The 16408-nt window shown below is 37.5% G+C and overlaps 1 protein-coding gene across 4 annotated transcripts; it reads left to right on the top strand.

Moving 5' to 3' along the window:
* The first annotated feature begins 1994 nt into the window (after positions 1 to 1994).
* Positions 1995 to 15382, top strand: BNIP2 (BCL2 interacting protein 2). 4 transcript variants are annotated; one of them, XR_015183830.1, is made up of 11 exons: positions 1995 to 2147; positions 2617 to 2747; positions 3520 to 3587; positions 4588 to 4755; positions 6646 to 6822; positions 7426 to 7528; positions 7820 to 7951; positions 8527 to 8613; positions 8730 to 8828; positions 9057 to 9153; positions 12846 to 12884. XR_015183830.1 is itself a non-coding variant. In XM_009960778.2 (11 exons), the coding sequence occupies exons 2-11, from the start codon at positions 2698 to 2700 to the stop codon at positions 12892 to 12894; spliced, it is 969 nt and encodes a 322-aa protein (XP_009959080.1). In that variant the 5' UTR covers positions 1995 to 2147; positions 2617 to 2697; the 3' UTR covers positions 12895 to 15382. The 4 variants fall into 4 exon arrangements, 3 of the variants coding, with proteins under 3 accessions (XP_009959080.1, XP_086327826.1, XP_086327827.1); XM_009960778.2 differs by lacking the exon at positions 9057 to 9153 and adding an exon at positions 10197 to 10232 and having other exon boundaries at positions 12846 to 15382; XM_086471700.1 differs by lacking the exon at positions 9057 to 9153 and having other exon boundaries at positions 12846 to 15382.
* The last annotated feature ends 1026 nt before the right edge of the window (positions 15383 to 16408 follow it).

The following is a 16408-nucleotide window of genomic DNA, read 5'->3' as shown; positions in this document are numbered from 1 at the left end:
CACTCTTTCAGTACAGAAAGTTTTCCTAATGTCCAATCTAAACCTCTCCTGGCACAGCTTGAGGCCATTTCCTCTTGTCCTGTCACTTGTTACTTGGGAGAAGAGATCGACCCCCACCTCACTACAGCCTCCTTTCAGGCAGTTGTAGAGAGCGATAAGGTCTGCCCTCAGCCTCCTCTTCTCCAGACCAGACAACCCCAGTTCCCTCAGCCGCTCCTCACAAGACTTCTTCTCTAGACCCTTCACCAGCTTCGTTGCCCTTCCCTGGACACACTCCAGCATCTCAGTGTCCTCCTTCTAGTGAGGGGCCCAAAACTGCACACAGCATTCGAGGTACAGCCTCACCAGTGCGGAGTACATGGGCACCATCATTTCCCTAAGATTTGTCTTCCTCAATTTCTTAGTCTTCTAGTTGGCAAATGATAGTGCTTTTATAGGTGAAGCTTTGAAACATCCAAACCAACTACTTAGTCTGCTGAAAACCTAAATTCAAACTTATCTGATGTTGAACTTGGAACTTGCCTTCCAAGTTGTTTGCAATTGTACTATGCAGTATTTGGGGAATGATTGCTTTCAAGTCTACCTTGATGAGAAGCTGCTGATGAGAATTCTGCAAGTAATGGGAGAAGTATTTTGTAAAAGTGTCTTAAACTTTGGTTACAGCATGAGTAACTTTTACACTCTGTCCTAGTGTATTAAGTTTATCTCAATGTAATGAAAAACATGCAGGTAAGGATTGCTTCCGCACTGAAATGTGGTACATCTGAAATTAATGGGTATTACTTAGTGCTTGGTGTTCTTCAAAAGTATGGTGAGGACACTGTTCAAGTCGTGGAGCAAAAGCCTACTTTAAACTGTCTTGTCGGAAGTGTGTTGTGAATGCAGTGCAGGCGAGCTCCAAGAGTAGCACCGTATAGCCACCAGCACAGTGATGGGGTTGGTTTGTGGTGGTGGGTTTTTTAGTGTCAGTTTTCTTCGTTTCTTCATCTGTCCTTTAAGAATAAGGTCATTAGTTTAGATGTTCTTTCAGGTTTAGTGTCCGTTTACAGTGAATGGTGTCTTCACATCAGATGGTCTGTTGCGTGCTGATTGTAACCGCTCTGCTCACGTGACTGCGTAGGGTACCTTGTGAAACCCCTTGTGCTTCTCATGCCCTGAAACAGATGCATAAAGAACTAAGCACATATTCACTGTTACTACTGATCAAAATATGATCTTATCTCCAAGCAAAAATTTAAAATTGTTCTTGCAAAGACTTAGCAGGTTGGTACCCAGCAGAAACTACGCAGAGCATATAGTCGTCTTAATGAAAGAGAGGGCATGTTTCATGAGGAAAGTCGTATGATTCAAGCAGCAAGAAACTGCTACAGACAGCATATTACTTAGAAAGGACAAATAGAAACAGGGAAAGCTGGGAGGAAAATTGCTGGGGGCAACTTCTTGGAGATTGTGTGCACAGGCACATACTGCCAGCCACTGAGCAGTGCAGGGGCTGAATGACTCAAACAAGGAGAGTCTGACCCTTGAGAGGAACTAGGTTGCTACTTTGTAGAAATTTTATTTCAATTTTCTGGCTGAGGGAAGCAGGGAAATGTCAGTAAAATAAGCTTGAGTTTTGGTCATTAGTGTTTTGTCTCTGGTGTTGCAGTTTAGAAAAAAATCAGGTTTTTTTTTTTTGTATTAATCAGCTTGTGTAGTGTAGCTTTAAGCATTACAGGATGTTTTAAAAACAGTCTGTGGTTGTAATCAGGTCAGAAGACAATTTGAGATCGGTTGTGAAAGGTAATCCTACAGAACAGTAAGTGTAACTTGTTTCTTTTTAGCCATGTAGAAAATAAATTGTCTTTCTGGCTTAATTAGCAGTATGATTGCGTTCCAACTTTGTATTTACTCGTGTTCTCTGTTGATTACTGCTTCGCACTTGAAAATATTGCTGTTTCCTCTTTTGGTTAGTGTTGACTTTATTAACGTCTTCATTGATAAGTTTACCCGTTCCTGCCAATTTTTAGAGCCAACGCATCCAAGAGCTTCATCTGGCTTGGACTTGTATGTCAGCAGAATGGTTTATCGTGTTCCAGTATCGGGGATTCCTTGTTGCTGGTGATGGGTGAGCCTGAAAAAACACAGCTTGACTTGCACATCACAGGGTGAGTTCTCTGAAAACACTTTCTGAAATAGTTATCTTTAAAGTGTATGGGGTTTTCTTTTAAGAACTGGGTTGTATTTTAGATCTGAACAATCTGTTTGTGTGGTTGTTGGTTTTTTTTTCCTCAAAATATACACTTGTTCAGTATCTCCTATAGAATCTAGAGAGCTGACAGATTTCTCAGTTTGGAGTGAACTGGTGTCATCCAAAATGATAGATCAGGTTGCTCAGGGCCTTGATTTTAACAGAGAGGTTGATCCTGCTTAAGCAGGGCACTGGATTACATGAGATCCCTTCCAACCTAAATTGTGTGATAAACCATTCTATAAGCAGTTTTGTACGAAAAAATAATAAAATGGAAACAAATAATAAACTTCTTGGGTTTTTTTCTGCGTAATACCTCAGCTTGGTGGTAAGTGAAAGGATGTGTCTCACGTATTGAACCAGCATCTTCTGTTATGTTCCTGCAGCTCCTTTTTAGCCCACGGTCCTGAAGACACAAGGTTCTGGCTGAGCAGGAGTCTGTATTAGCAGTTCAAGTTGGCCGGAGAATGGAAGGTGTTGAGTTTAAGGAAGAATGGCAAGATGAAGATTTTCCAAGGTTTTTAATTTTTTATTAAAGTAATTCAAGTCAAATGCATAACATCGGGAATAAGCTACTTCTATCTTCCTGGTGAACTAACACTCAGTGGTGACCTGGAAGTGATTTCCATTAACACAGTAGTCTTGAAAAGGCTTTGTGGCATGTTTATGGTCTGGAAAGGGATCCCTTCATGTTCCTGTGTCAATTAAGTAATACAGGAATGCTGCTGTTGAAGTTTCCAGTGTTACTAAAGTGAAAATATTTAAGTTTGGCTTTGTTTGTTTTCTGTAGTAATCTTTTGCAACTACATTGTTTGCTTATTATTGCTGGTGTCTGAAGGCCCAAATCTTTCATTAAGCAACATTTTTGAGCAAAATTTTTAAGTTAAGACTGCCAGCAGTGCTTGGGCCTACAAAGAAACTAAATCTGCTGACTTCAGAGGCATTCTATAACAACATGACTAAACTACTTCTGTAAGGTATTTAATATTGAATTTTCTTGAGCAAGAATATGACAAATTTTCTTAAGGGTGACACACACTAGTAGTGACTGGTATTTTGGCATTTGTCACGTCAACAGATGGTGGCTCGAATGCTGTAAAGGAATTTTCTGCTACTTTGGTGCTTTGTTTACTGAAAACTTGAACTTAGGCTATAAGTAAATTTAGTTCCCTGCTATCCCACAGTGTTGTTGTTTTAGCAGGGCTTAAGTCTAAATATTTGGCATTTAGCTGGCTGTTTAAAAAACAAAGAAAATGTTTTGTGACAATAGCTTCTACTTTGTGCCCCAGGCCCCTGCCAGAGGATGATCCTGTTGAGTCGGGTGTACTAGCTGCAGCTGGAACGGGAAGTGAAGCTGGTAAGAACCTTCTGCTCCAGTCAAGCTGACTGCTTTCGACTTAGATGGCTCTTTTAAAGCTCCATTTTGTTTTAGGATGGTTTTGGGATTTTTTTGTTTTTGAGTCGGGCTTGAGGAAGCAGCATTCTGAATGACACTTTTGTGTGTGAAGGGTATTATAAACGTCCTGTCTAGAAAAACAAGGGGTTTGGAATAAAATATGAGACTGTTCATCCTCCCTATGAACAGAGCTATCCAGGTAATACTGGACAAAAATTAATTACTGCGCTTACTTCCTGACCTGTCTTAAAATCTTGGTTCATTATTTGAATCTGTGCATCAATTAGGGCTTACCATAGTTTCAGCTCAAATTTCAGACCTTTATGGCCTTTAAGAATGTTGCCTGTCCAAATGGTTAGAGCAGAAATAATACAGGTGGGGTTTTTTTACATTTTTAATTTTTCTCATATCTTGTCTGTCAGCTTTAGTTGTGGCATTTCAACTGCTGGCTCAGTCATTTTATTTTATTCCCTGCTTTCATCTGCTGTCTAAATCACGCAAGCTTTTGCATTGCGTCTCAAAGCATGCTGTGTATTCCCTAGTGTTTTCTTTCATTTGTCCTCACTGTTGTCTGCCAGCCTTTTTATTTATTTATTTTGCAACTTGTGTATTATCTTTTATTTCATCAAAGATGGTTATGATGTTACCAATACCTAACAAAAACAAGGGCTACGAACATGAATCTGTTGGGTTATTTGCAAGACTTACTTAGTATAATATCTAGAACGACTTATGGTATGCTTTGATACAGTTAACGTGGTGTAGCTAACAGCTGCTTAGGTGGTGGCAGCACTTCAGGTTTCTCTTCTGTAGGGAGTGTGGTGGTCTACCACTGATGATCATAGTGGGCATGCAGTTGGGTAAACATTCTGAGAAAGCACTGTTATCTTCTGTCTGGTTAATATGCTTATCTAAACTTGCTTTAGCTTTGGAAAGAAATAATTTGCTTTTTTAAATACAGAGGTTAATGGAACCAAAGTGAGGAAGAAACTAATGGCTCCAGATATTAGCTTAACTTTGGATCGCAGTGAAGAATCTGTTTTGTCTGATGATTTGGATGAGAGTGGAGAGATTGATTTGGATGATTTAGATACTCCTTCAGAAAATAGCAATGAGTTTGAATGGGAAGGTAAGTATTTTATTACTTTTGTCTGATGCCCTACAATATTTCTGTTTTCAGTCAACAGTTTTTCAGGTGGGAAATAACTATTACTCAATATTATAAGAGGAAAAATATAAAGGGAATGATTAGATTAGAAATTGGAAATAGGTGCAATGAGTTTTTAAAGAGCGAATCAGACCTTGACTGATTAGTAAACAGGCAACATCATAATAGCTGTAACTCCAAATAAACTTGGGTGAATGTCATTAAACACCTGTAAGACTCAAAGTTACAGAAAATCCTCTCTGCAGTGTGTTTAAGAACCAACCTGGGGAAAAAAATGTTGAAGGTGTTTTACACGTGTTAGCATTTTTTAAATAGAGGTGAACTATACAAAGGGATATAGATTAGCTTGTCAGAAATCGATGAATTGCAAGCCTTTGTATTTAAGGAGGACTGAATGGTATTTTTAAAAATATTGAGTAACACCTGATCTTGTATCTTACTGTGGTGAGAATGGCAAAGGGTCAGTAGCCAGATTTCATATGCTTTCTGGATTGGCTGAAAGTGGTAGAAACGCCTTTATTTTGTGTCAAGGAATTCTGAAATGATTTGACAGGATGGTAACTTAGCTATAGCCACACTAGTAATGATCTTAATTTTCAGAAATTAATAGATGCTCATCTTATTCTTACAGGCAAAACCTGGAGATGCTAATAATTTTTTTTTGAGGTAAAGGTTCTGTGTAGGAGTTAAAACACGAATTTTAAACTTGCAGTTTAATTATGTTTTAAGGCCCTTTTATGAAAGCTGAGAACTGTTGTGTGGGTCAGAGTCTTTGACTTCTGTAAACTTCAATGACCTAAGAATGTCTGTAACATGTAAACTCAATTATTGGGTTTTTTTTATTCTGGAAATAAAATAAGTTTAATTCCTGACTAAACAGGAAGCACTCTTTTCACTGTTACATATGGAACATTATCTGCTCTTCATTCTGAGGTAGCTTAGAAATGGGGAAATAAACAGTCTTTAGAGCAGGGTGGGGGTGTTTTTTAAATAGTTAAAGACATATTGCAGGTGAAGTTTTCATAACAGTGACTGTGGCTCTACTGGTGTAAAAGGTTTTTCATCATTTTAGTGAAGAAGAATTTAGGGTTAGTTTTGCTAACACATTTGCTTGTGAAGGAAATGTTCTGGGTGTTTGTGCTTTGGTTTTTTTTAAAAGTGGCTGAAAAGGGTTTCTGTCTTTTCTTCCTTTAATGCTGCTGTCTTCATTTTCCTGGAAGGATAGTTTCAGTTAACAGCTTTGTCTTGGGAACAGACAACTAACTTGCAGTAGGTTTTTCTCGCTTTGGGTAAGGTCTATGCAACAAAGTCAAGAATCATAATTTAATTGGAGCAAATTGTTTTGCAGATTGCTGTCAGCATAAATTTCATATATATTGATTGCACACACATGAATTAGATTTAATTTCTAATAGATTTGCCTGCATGTCTGCTTGCAAGGTACTGTCAATGTTTTAAATCGTGCTTTTTTGTAAATCTGTGATCAAGCAACCTGTGTAATTATCATTTGGGTTAACCACTTTGTCTATTTTGGTGGGATTCACCAAGGTCTGTGTTCTGAAAGCCTGCAATTAAATTGGCTTCCTACATGAATGGAAATTTGTCCTGTACCTTAGCACAGAAAATTACGGTCAATGGATAACTACCGACATAGACTATTTTGATAGAATGTGTACAACACTTACGAGATCCTATTTTGTTATGAGTGAAGGAACCAAGTCAGCTGATATGTCTGACTGGCTAAAGAATATTAAAGTAGATTAGATAGCAAAGTGGTTAACCTGTGTTGTAGATGATTGTCACTACACATAGTATTTATAATGGATCTTGAACGTGTTTTGACTTTGGCAGATGATCTTCCGAAACCAAAAACTACTGATGTAATTAGGAAAGGGTCACTTACTGAATACACTGCAGCAGAGGAGAAGGATGATGATCGACGCTGGCGGATGTTTAGGATTGGAGAACAGGACCATAGGGTGGACATGAAGGCAATTGAACCGTATAAAAAAGTTATCAGTCACGGTGGTAAGGATTAGTGATGTGTTGAGGGGAACTGTTGAGAAACTACCTCTTGAAGCCGAGTTGGGGTGGCACAGGAAGAGCTTTGGGCATAAAGACTCATGTGATGATTTGTTTGTTGCAGCATTAAGGCGTGTGGTTGATTTAATACTTTTTCCCTATTAACGTTTCAAAATGTACACATGTTCAGACGAAGCTACTGACATACGCGTATGTAGGATGGTTTTAAGAGTGTGGAAAGCATTAATGGTAGATAATAAGACATAAATTGATTCAATGACTTTTCCCAACAATCTGTGGAGTTTAGGTTGGAAGAAAAGTTGATGATATAAAATGTTATTAAATGTACTGAGATTCTATACTGAGGTGTTGATTGTAGGTACAACATTTGTTTTACATCAACTTCAGCTGTTTCTTTAGAAGTAGACAAACTTGAAAAAGAAATGTTGAGGTTTTGTGTAACTATATGAATTTGTCCATGTAGAATAGATGTGTGTAGATCTCTAAGGTAAATAATGAAAAAGCTTACTGAATGGGCTTGACTTTGTGTAAATGTAGTTGATGTTTAGTCACCTTTGTCACGACTGCTACTTTTTCCTTTGTTTGTAGGTTATTATGGTGATGGGTTAAATGCCATTGTTGTGTTTGCTGTTTGCTTTATGCCTGAAAGCAGCCAGCCTAACTACAGATACCTAATGGACAATCTATTTAAGTAAGTCCTCTGCCTCTGAACACTGTCTGAATTTCACCTTGTGAAACTTAGCAGTTTAATGTAAGGGCAATTGCTCCTCTCTCTTTTTAATGAAGCTTTTTATATTTCAGATGAGGGAAAGGTAACAAATAGAAAAGCAATTACATCTGCCAGGGGAAGGAAAAAAAAAATATTAGATGCTGCTCAACACTGTTGCCAACGCTATGCTTTTTAAATAATTTGAACACTACTAGGAATTACTTTAATATCTGCACATCTTCACTTGAAGGTTTTCTTTGCTTGTCTCTGCAGGTATGTAATTGGCACTTTAGAGCTGTTAGTAGCAGAAAACTATATGATAGTTTACCTGAACGGTGCAACAACACGGAGAAAAATGCCAAGTTTAGGCTGGCTTAGGAAATGTTACCAGCAAATTGATAGAAGGTAAGAAGCTCCACAGTGTTTTCTTACAGTAATCACATGCTCAGTGATATACATATGTAGGAAAACCTGCTGTTTAATGTGGTGTCTGGTACCTACTGGTTAAGACTTAATTAAGCAAATTGCTTGTTGTATTGAAAACCTCTTCCTAAGCTAGACAGTGTGGAATAATGCTACAGGCATGCCTGGGTTTTGTTGGGTTTTTTTAGGGATAATATAGAATACTTAATACTGTTACCATGTAGAATATCCCTAAAACTTAATGTATTAATGTCATAAGGTAATAAGAGGGGTCCTTCGTGTAGCGCTTCATTGTGTGAAAATATTCAAAGAACTTCTCTTTGGAATGTTACTTCTTTGTCATTGTCGTCAAACTGATACTGTATCTTTAAGTTTTGACTGTACAATGCTGTGGTATTTTTTTCTTCTGGTAGATGGTAATTTTTAATAATGGAATGTCAGAATGCTAGAGTTGACAGTTGTGCTTGTAAAAACACACTTTTTATGTATTAAAAAACCCCTTGTTGTCGTGCTGTCTTTTTGTTCTAGTAATTATGTCTGCTGTTTGAATTCTTCAGGTTAAGGAAAAATCTGAAATCATTAATCATAGTTCATCCTTCTTGGTTCATCAGAACGCTTCTGGCAATCACAAAACCTTTTATTAGGTAATACTCTGGAAGCTATTTCTTTAAAAAAAAAAAAAAAATCCTAACAACTGTTTCCTTTAAACTTTAAAACCTGTTTTAATATTGACCTGTACCCTGCATTTGTTCTTCCACAGCTCAAAATTCAGCCAAAAAATTAGGTATGTCTTTACCCTGGCAGAACTAGCTGAACTCATCCCCATGGAATACGTTGGCATCCCAGAATGCATAAAACAGTATGTTTTATTATTCAAATAAGTTCTACACTGATAATTTTTTAGAAATGGTATATATTGTATTTGATGATTGGTTTGAATGTAATACTTTGTGTTTAATAAAATTTAATTTAAGTCAGGTCATTGCTACCTCTAGGAGGAGTACCCATGTTTGACGACGCTGCTGACTACCGTTTGGTATGCAGCAGCATGGATAGTCCAAACGTTAACATACAGGGATTTTCGCAGGTGGTGTCTTACGTCATTACCGAGTTACGGTGTGTGAATTGTCTTCTAGAGACAAGGCTTCATGCCAGTCCTACCCTGTAGTGTCCTAAACTGGCTGGTGAGTGAGAAGTTCTGGGCGTGTTGGTAGTCACGTTACAGCATCTGCAGTGTTCATGCTAAAATGTTAGAACAAGTTAAGTGGTGAAATATCCCTTGGGTGGGGATTTCATTTAAAAGAAGAGCTGTGCTGGAAAAATGCTGAATCCCTACCCATAAGAGTTCTAAAACTACTTCGGTGAAGAGGTGAAGGCAGCATCGCTGTCCTTGGTTTTCTCCTCTTCCTTCCCTCCAGATCTAAATATGTTTTAAAGTCAGCACGACCCTGTTTTCAAATATGAGGACGATACTTTTGTCAGTAGCATTTGTGGGTGTGGTAGTAGAGTAGAAACCATAAACTTCAAAGCCAGGTGAAAGTACTAACAATTCTGATGACAAATTGGTCAGCCTATTAGAGAGTATAACATACCCAACCTATAGAGTATGCATCACCGTAGGTGATCACAAACTGGGAACTCCGTAAGGAGAGATGGCACTGTGTGGGCAGAAGGGCACAACCACCATGTTGGACAAATCCACAAATCCTCCCCTCACCCATGCAAATGGCTAGTTATTGCAGTAAACGTTCAGCTGGTATCAGTTGCACAATTTTTCTTATAAAATAGAGAAAATTCAGCTTTCTTGGGACGGGAAGGAAAGACATGACAATGCTGAAGCAGCCTTGTGCTATCTTTAGAATCTTTTTTTACTGGGGCTTTTGAAGGATGTGTTATGAATATTCGGACTGTCGTGCCAAGTCTTGAAAGGCTCTTTCTGTATTGATGAACCTTTAACTGTTCTGCAAAGACATCTTAGTGATGGATGTTAATACTGTACGAGAAGCTGTATTGATTTCATATGCTATGTCATAGTAACTAAAACCTAATGCTTCTTGTTTAATGTTTGTAAATGTCGAAGGTACAATGTATTTTTTTCTTGATTATATCGATTTCAAAACTTGGTATGTTTCTACAAACCTTGTTGACACTAATGCCAGTTTGCAGCTTCTGTTGAATTTGGCCTTCATCTGTTATATTTACTGAAATCAAACTTTTCCTCACCAAGGTATGAAGAAGAAAAGTTTAGAAAGAAACAGAAAAGGTATATTCATATTTTGATTAGGGTTGCATCTAGATAAGACAATTTGCACTGCAACTAACTCCCAGTTGATTGGCTTGCATAAAGGAATAAGCATTTGTAAATATAAACATGCACTAGTGACTAAGTTTTTATGCATGAAAGTAACTATATTGCCTGCAAGTACAGCATATCATCTAAAAGAACCCGCCCTGGATGTTCAAACAGATTTTTGTGAATAATCTCTATTTCATGAGATACTCACTTTTAAGGTGATGCATGGATTCTCAACTGAATCTTGAAGAGGCAAAAGTAGTGCTTCTGTATGAATCGATTAACCCAGGTTTCACTGTTTGTAGCGAGAAGTGATGTCTGAAGAGAGAGAGCTGTTTTCAGGTGCTAAGCGGTAGCTGTGCATCAGCAGAAATCTAACTCTGGAATAAGTTCTAATGTCGGATCTTTTCCGTTGTATTTTTGGTAGTCACTACGTTTTTAGTTATTAACTTGCATAGATGCAATCTAAATTAGTATTTTTAGTGCTGTTTGTATTTGCAGTGCCTATGTTCCTTGCTAATAAACATTGGATTTTCCTTTTGTTAATTTTCAGTCTCCTGCTAACTATTCAAGCTATTCCAGCAGCTGATGAAATTGTTTTAATGGATACATTATTCTTCACTCTCACTAACACGTGTACTGAAAGGTTTTGTTACTAACTTTTTGCTTTTTTTAATTACTCTTCCTGTGTTTGCATAACTATTGAGGAAGGCTTGTTGTCCAAATTGGGTAATGGACATAGAGAAGAACACTGAGAGATTAAAATAAAAGGAATTTGAATTATTTATGAAAGCTAGCAGGTAAAGCTAGTGACAAGTGCTGAACATTCTCTAGGAATTATTCCAATTAAATGATAATTTTGCAGTGTGTAACCGGAAGTATTAGGCCAGTCAAATTTAAGAAACCCTTTCTTATTGAATGTTGAGCAACAGTTCCGCTTGATTTTTTTCCCCAATGTGCATAATTTGGCCCAATTCTATTGCAAGGCCTATTGTATTCAGGATGTAAACCTAAGACATTCAAACAGTAATAGAAAAACTTTAAAAAAAATCTCCAGTACAAGCACTTTTTAGTGTCCCTGTCGATATCACTTATAGTACCACCACTTTTGTAAAAAAGTCTATGTTCCTCAGTGAAGCTTATGTATAGAGGAGAGATCACAGGCACTGGTTTGATACTGAGACTTTAATCAGGTTGAAAAAAGTTGTAGGCATTATTTATTATAAATAGGGGGAAAGGAGATGTGTTGAAGTTTAGTTACTGAATTTGTTGAGGATGGCAGTAGAAATTCTTTGACTATGTGTATGAGTCACTTTGGAAGCTAGAATATTATATATTTCTATGGATTTATATTGTCAGCAGCATGTTTATGCATAGCTTCTGTGCATTAGCTTACCATATTTTCTTACACTTTCTATGATTAGTCCTATAAGTCAAAACATGCTTTTCTAAGATAGTGCAGTAAGGACAGGGGTGAGTTGCAGCCACACGCTGTGCCGGTGAAGAGGTGTTCAACTAGGACTGTTGCTTCTAGACAGCACTGCTCCAGACCTATGGGATCCTTACGTACTAAGTTCAGTTCTTACAGCTGCAAAAAACCCAAACCAACCCAGCCTTCCCTCCCCTTTTTATGGGTTCATGGCCTAGAAGAGCTGTCATTGGTTTTATAGTTTTAAAAAACTGTCTGGTTTTAGTTTGAGAGACTGGACAGGTAGGTTAGACAATTAGGTTGTTAGAAGACAAACTTTGCCTTAGCCTCCCTTACTTTGGAACTGCTCTTAATTTTAAAATTAACTTACCTCCACACACAACTTACTTTCCAGAAGATATAGTTAAGACTGTAGTTTGTTCTTCGTGTGAAGAGGAAAGGAGCATCTCATGCAGGACTGTCAATCATCCACTGGTTTCTGCAAAGCAACGTTTTGGTTGCTAGTCCCAAGGCAGATACCAAAAGGGAAAAAAAAAAGGCACGCATGAAAAACAGATTCACCAGCGTGATGGTGCGTTGTTCCTGGGCAATTGCAAGAGCCTTAGAACTTAATAGAAAAGGTATTGCAGTTAAGGAGCCACTTAACTTTTGTTGATTGGACTAGTGGTGTTACCTTCTTGGCTTAATTACTGTAAAGTCAGAGGTAATGCTGTGCTTGTTGTGCAGTGTATGAATTCATCAAAGTAGTAGTGCTTGATGGAATAGTCATGTTACCTGTAAACTTGTATTCCTGCAAACTTGTATTCCTGCTTGCGTTCATTAATAGAAGCACAGAAGCTGCTTTTTTTCTTCTGTAGTCAAACTTCACTTGCACTTTTCAAATGCTTCCTTTTAAATGCTATAGTTACTTAAATGGTTTCTTAATAATTTTGGTTAATTTCTAGGGGGAGGTAGGAGAATAGATTTTTTTTTTTTTTTCTGAAGCATTGTTGTGACTGCATTCGACAAAAATCTTAATATTTATTTACTAAAACTTTTTCCACGTAGAAGCTTTGTGTTTTCCTGTTAAGATTAATAGCTTTTACTTAATATGTGAGCTATCAAACTAAACTACTTAACATAGTTTTAATTTTACTGCTTTCTTTGCTAAGCAGAGTTGACCAAGAGCTGAATGGAAAACAAGAGCAGAAAAGTGACCAGTAAGTTTGGAGTCCAAACAACACTGAAGAATGTGCAGATGGAATGATGCTGGTTTTGCTCCGTACCCTATGCATTCTCTGTGTGTATATATCATATAACCTGTTGCAAAAGGTGCTTCATTTCTTTGGACTAGCACACAATGGACTGCTTACTGCTGTACTGGTTTGTCTTGACTTCAATAGCTATGTTTTATGTAACCATTTAATGCTAGATGTCAAAGAACCTTATGTTTTCAGAGGATGTTCTTGCAATTGTTTATCTAAATGATGCATGTTCTTCAGTAAAATATTTATATACCTAAATGTTAAAGGAAAGAGATAATATATATTTTTATGACTAAGCAATATGTTGTGCGTACCTGCTGAAGGAATTCGTTTGCAGGTGGACAAGGCCATAAGTTACTTGTTATTGTATAAATCTGTTTTGCTGTAAATGGTCAAGTGCATTTCTTCCTTGTCACAGAAACCTGAATTTGGATATTAACAATCACATAATGTAGTCTTTCACAAGTGTGGAGTTCCTTATTTTTGTTCACATACCTAATACGAACAGTACTTATTTACCTCACTACAGTGAGCTTGAGCTTTGGTGTCTTTTAGTCCATTTTTCAGAACGCAGAACTGCCGTTCTGAGAACTTCAGTCTGTTGGCCAAAGGGTTTATGCCTTGGCCCCAACAGAAGCTGAACTGTCTGAATGACTAGTAAGATATCAGACCTTTCTCAACTGAAGTTGCAAATTCAGATTCTGCTTTGGTAAATCAAGGCTGTCTTGGCTAGCAGTAGGAAATGAGTTCATTGCAGTTCTTCCTGGATGAGTATCAGTTGTCACCAGTAGGAACTCTGGTCATACTCAGCAGAGCTGGGGAGTTACACAGATATTCAAGCCATAATATCATTTGTTTGCAGAGGTGTGGGGAGTCTTATGCTACCTTGGGTCATCCTTATACATGAAGCATCCATTTCCAAAGCTCTTAGTTTGGTACATGGTACCAGCACTAATTTCACTTAACAACAAAGACAAAAAACTGATTTAAAGGTTGTTTTTTTTTTTTTTTCTCTCCACAATGGTGTCTGTAAGAGGTGTTTGTAGGTTTATCAGGGCAACAATAAAGCACTGGTTGCTGTGTTGTAAAGGTTTGTAACATCTTTTGGTAATCGTTGCTATTTCCCTGTAAAGACAGGTGCATGCAAATAGATCCATTCAGGAGTTGAGCATTAATTATAATATTGAAGCAAAAATATTAAATCTTTACTTTTATTTTTTTATTGTGCTCACAATTTTGTCTTAATGCCAAAACCATCAGTTCTCGATTATATTCAAAGTTAGTATTATACAGTTCTCCTGTTGAAAAAATAAGGTTGGTTGAACCGGAGTACTCTGACACTGATAAATAGCAGTCAAGAGAGAGTTCCATGGTCAAGACTTACTACCGGTTAACAACTGATCTGCTGTCTCTAGTGATACATATCTAGACTCTGAGAGCATATTCATGACAAATGAAGGCAAATTGCCAGTGTCTCTGGAAGTTTAAGTCTGCGCTTCGGAGACCTTCATCTCAAGACCTAGGTGCTTCTGTTATAGTAGCTTCTGTATCCCATTTTCAAAGAGATTAATAGGCTGTATAGTCTCTTTCAGCCAACAGTGCTAATTTCAACTTACCTTGCATCCATTCCATCAGGTTTGGATCTTGCTCTGAAAGTAGAATTACAAATGTGAATGGTTTCTTTGGAGCTGTCTTATCTCCTGCTTCAATTTCGATGTTGACCCAGGTTAATGTAAAGTTCCAGTCTGTCAGTTGGACACTTAAGCCTGTTTCCTTTTGGTACGTTCACAGGGCAGTGAGTATCAACATGCATGTAAATTTCCGGATTTTTACCGATTCCGTGTGCGTCCTAAGCTAGATACTAAGCATCCTGATCATCTCATTTCAAATCTTCCCTTATTAAAAAAAAAAGTATTATTCTCAGTAAAATCATATTCTTTGTGGAAGGACTGTAGTTCTGTATGTCCTGATGCTTCCATGTGTGTAGTGCGGTATAGAGTAGCCAGTCCTCTCTATAGGCCATGTTATCAAATGATGGCATTGTTACCGGTGTCTTTCCTGGTGGCTGAGTGATTCTACAGTTTCACGCTGCAGTAGTACTGTTTCTTCTGGAAATGTGTATGTGCTTACCAAATGGTTTATTTCTCTAGTATCGGTTCTTGTGGATGAACATACAGCACAACAGTTCTTCTGCCCATGAAGATATGCAGCCTGAGAAACAGGCTTACTAAAGAATTACTCCCCTCTGACCTTTTGCAGCTCATCATTTAATGGTGAGGTGGATGTTTACAAGAAGCGTAGAAGTCCCAAAGTTATCTTGAACACAAATGGGTAACTTGTTGTCAAACATATCTTTTCTTAAATCTATAAAATTTAATATATTTTAATATTTAAAACCATGAGAAGTTGGAATGTCATACTTTAATAAAAGTTATTTCAAAACCTGATTCGCTTTGTGATAAGATACAGTATTGTAGGAAACTCACCATTTAATGGTGTTTTCTTCTAAAAGTAAAACTCGTGTTGCTAGAATACAGCTTGAGCCCTGTCAAGAGAAGATAGTTTCAGGAGTCACTAATTTCCCTTTGATTTGGAGATCTCATTCATTTAAATATATATATATATATATGTAGTAATTAGAGATGTTTGGGCCAGTGGCCTCTCTGAGTGTGGATGTGACATTTTGTAAATTGATTTCTACGACAGGAGAAGTGTTCAGAAGTGGTAAAGGTATTTTGGAGAAAGTGTAATTCATAACTGATGTGAGTAGACTCTAGATTGCTTGAATGTTCTTGATGTTCTGTGTAGTATGGCAAAGCCATGTTCTGTTGGAAGGTAATGGACGTAAAAGGAATTGGTGCTGAAGCAAATTTAAGTCTTGGAGGTTCTGGGGTGTTAAAATGAGGATCTTCTGGTTCCTAGTTGGAATAATATGTAGCCTTGTTCATAGCAATGCAGTTTAGCGTATTTTTTCCTTTATTTTCAGTGAACAGGTGAAGAATAGTACTACCTGCTGGGAGGAACTTGTGCTGAAAAACAGTAGTTATATTCTGAATTGCACACAATTAGTATGTAGCCCGTATTTGTTAGCATGTTTCAGCAAGTTTGTTGCATCATCCACTTAAATGCTGTAATGACAGCTTAAAACCTTTCAAAAGTTAATTTGTGTCAGACTTTAAGACTAGGTTACATGTTAGTGGTAATGGAATCTTTTATTAAATGACCCCGAAGTGCGTCATGGGGAGGAGAGGGTGGCATTGGTGCCTAGACTCCTATGTCGGCTTCACTGGTGCCATCTACTGAAATGTCTGTAGTTAACTGAAAATGATGGAACTGCATTGTCAACGGGCACTTTCTAAACTAAATCTGTCACAAAGAAACAAGTTTCTTGGTGAAAAGTGTATTTCTTCCAGTGTCAAATTTTTGTCTGTGTATCCTATGGATTTATACAGTATTTATTACATAGAAAGATG

Source organism: Leptosomus discolor, chromosome 11 (genome assembly GCF_034619465.1).
Source record: "Leptosomus discolor isolate bLepDis1 chromosome 11, bLepDis1.hap2, whole genome shotgun sequence".
Classification (NCBI taxonomy): domain Eukaryota; kingdom Metazoa; phylum Chordata; class Aves; order Leptosomiformes; family Leptosomidae; genus Leptosomus; species Leptosomus discolor.
This window is presented reverse-complemented; position numbering and strand designations above follow the sequence as displayed.

Bases quoted from the DNA above. Each gene is read 5' to 3' on its own strand.
- BNIP2 (XM_009960778.2), top strand. From the start codon at position 2,698: ATGGAAGGTGTTGAGTTTAAGGAAGAATGGCAAGATGAAGATTTTCCA. The intron at 3,588-4,587 runs GTAAGAACCTTC...TTTTAAATACAG, and splicing joins TGGAACGGGAAGTGAAGCTG to AGGTTAATGGAACCAAAGTG. The intron at 6,823-7,425 runs GTAAGGATTAGT...CTTTGTTTGTAG, and splicing joins AAAAGTTATCAGTCACGGTG to GTTATTATGGTGATGGGTTA.